At 46.1% G+C, this 1429-nt stretch overlaps 1 protein-coding gene across 1 annotated transcript; it reads left to right on the top strand.

Annotated features, from left to right (window-relative positions):
- Nucleotides 1-219: 219 nt before the first annotated feature.
- On the top strand, nucleotides 220-981 carry LOC100715292 (melanoma-associated antigen 8-like). Its single transcript, XM_003464377.1, has one exon. It carries the CDS (start codon nucleotides 220-222, stop codon nucleotides 979-981), a length of 762 nt encoding a protein of 253 aa, XP_003464425.1.
- The last annotated feature ends 448 nt before the right edge of the window (nucleotides 982-1429 follow it).

The following is a 1429-nucleotide window of genomic DNA, read 5'->3' as shown; positions in this document are numbered from 1 at the left end:
CAGCTCAGCAAGGTAGGGGGTGGCCATCTTGTCCAAAGAGGGGCAGGGGCCTGGCAGGTGTGTGAGTGTTGAAGCGTGTCAGAGAGGAAAAAGTGCCTACCGCTTCCTTTGGCTGCTCACCCTCTAGTGTTCTGATCCCGCTACATCAAGTGAAGTGCGTGGAGCTGAGACACCAAGCTAGCCCCAGGATCCTCAGGGTGTGTCCTGTCCACCACTGCCATGGCCTCTGCTAAGGAAAACCGATCCTGTGAGGGCAGCAGCAGGCCAGAAGAGGAGAATCTGTGCACCTCCCCAGATGTGCTTGCCCTTCTGTTCCTGTGCCGGCTGTACCAAGACAACAAGATAGCTAAACTGTTGCCAATCCTGCTCCTCAAGTATCAGAAGAAGGAACCTATCACCAAGGCAGAAATACTGCAGTTTGTGGCCCCGCGTTACCACGGGCACTTCCCTCTGTTATTCAAGGCAGTCTGTGAGTGCATGTGTCTGGCCTTTGGCATTGATGTGCAGGAAGTGAATTCCCCTGGCCAAACTTATATCCTTTTCCCTGTCTTGGGCCTCACTTATAATGGCATAGTGAGTGATGATTACCAGAGCTTTTCTAAAATCAACCTCCTGATGGTCATTCTCTCAGTCATCTTCTTGAAGGGCAACCGTATCAATGAGGTAGATTTACGAGAATTCCTTAAAACAAGGGAAATGTTACCACAGAAGGAGCATTTTGTGATTGGAGACCCCTGGCAATTCATCACAAAGCATTTGGTAGAACAACAGTACCTAGAGTGTAGACAGGTCCCCGATAGTGATCCTGCTCAGTACGAGTTCCTGTGGGGTCCAAGGGCCCGTGCCGAAACCAGCAAGATGAAAGTCCTAGAGCATTTGGCAAAGGTTAATAGGAGAGATGCCAGGTCCTACAAACGTCTACATGAAGAGGCACTGAGAGAGGAGCAAGAGGCCACCCATTCATGCAATAGGAGCAAATGAAGGGGCAAGTTACTAGCCAGTGACAGGGAGGGATCCTCACCTCATCACTGTCTTAGTTCCCACCCCATGAGAGTCTTCTTTAATCTGTGTTTCTGATTTTCTTGTAAGTACTCAAGAGCCAGGGAAGGGGTAAAATCCTGTGCATATAATCTCTATGTCTGTATTACTTTGGTTATTTGGAAATGTAATTTTGTGCTCTTTACGGCTTTTTGGGATCTTGCTCCTAGTTTGCAAGTTTGGCATAGTTTATCCAAGTTATTTGCATAATTATTCTGATCACATGTGTATTTCATTTTGTGATTCTGATGATTGTTCATGATTTCTGCTGTGAATGTGATTTTGTTTGATATTGACTACACAGGCATTTTACTCTTCCTTTCCAAATGTAACAGTCTTTGCTATTTTGTCAAACCAACTTGGAAAGCTTTCATTTTATTTTGAAGAAGAT

This window comes from Cavia porcellus, unplaced genomic scaffold (assembly GCF_034190915.1).
Source record: "Cavia porcellus strain 051 isolate PalLab524CR breed Dunkin Hartley unplaced genomic scaffold, mCavPor4.1 scaffold_3, whole genome shotgun sequence".
NCBI lineage: Eukaryota > Metazoa > Chordata > Mammalia > Rodentia > Caviidae > Cavia > Cavia porcellus.
Note: the sequence above shows the minus strand (reverse complement) of the source record. Positions and strands in the feature narration are given on the sequence as shown.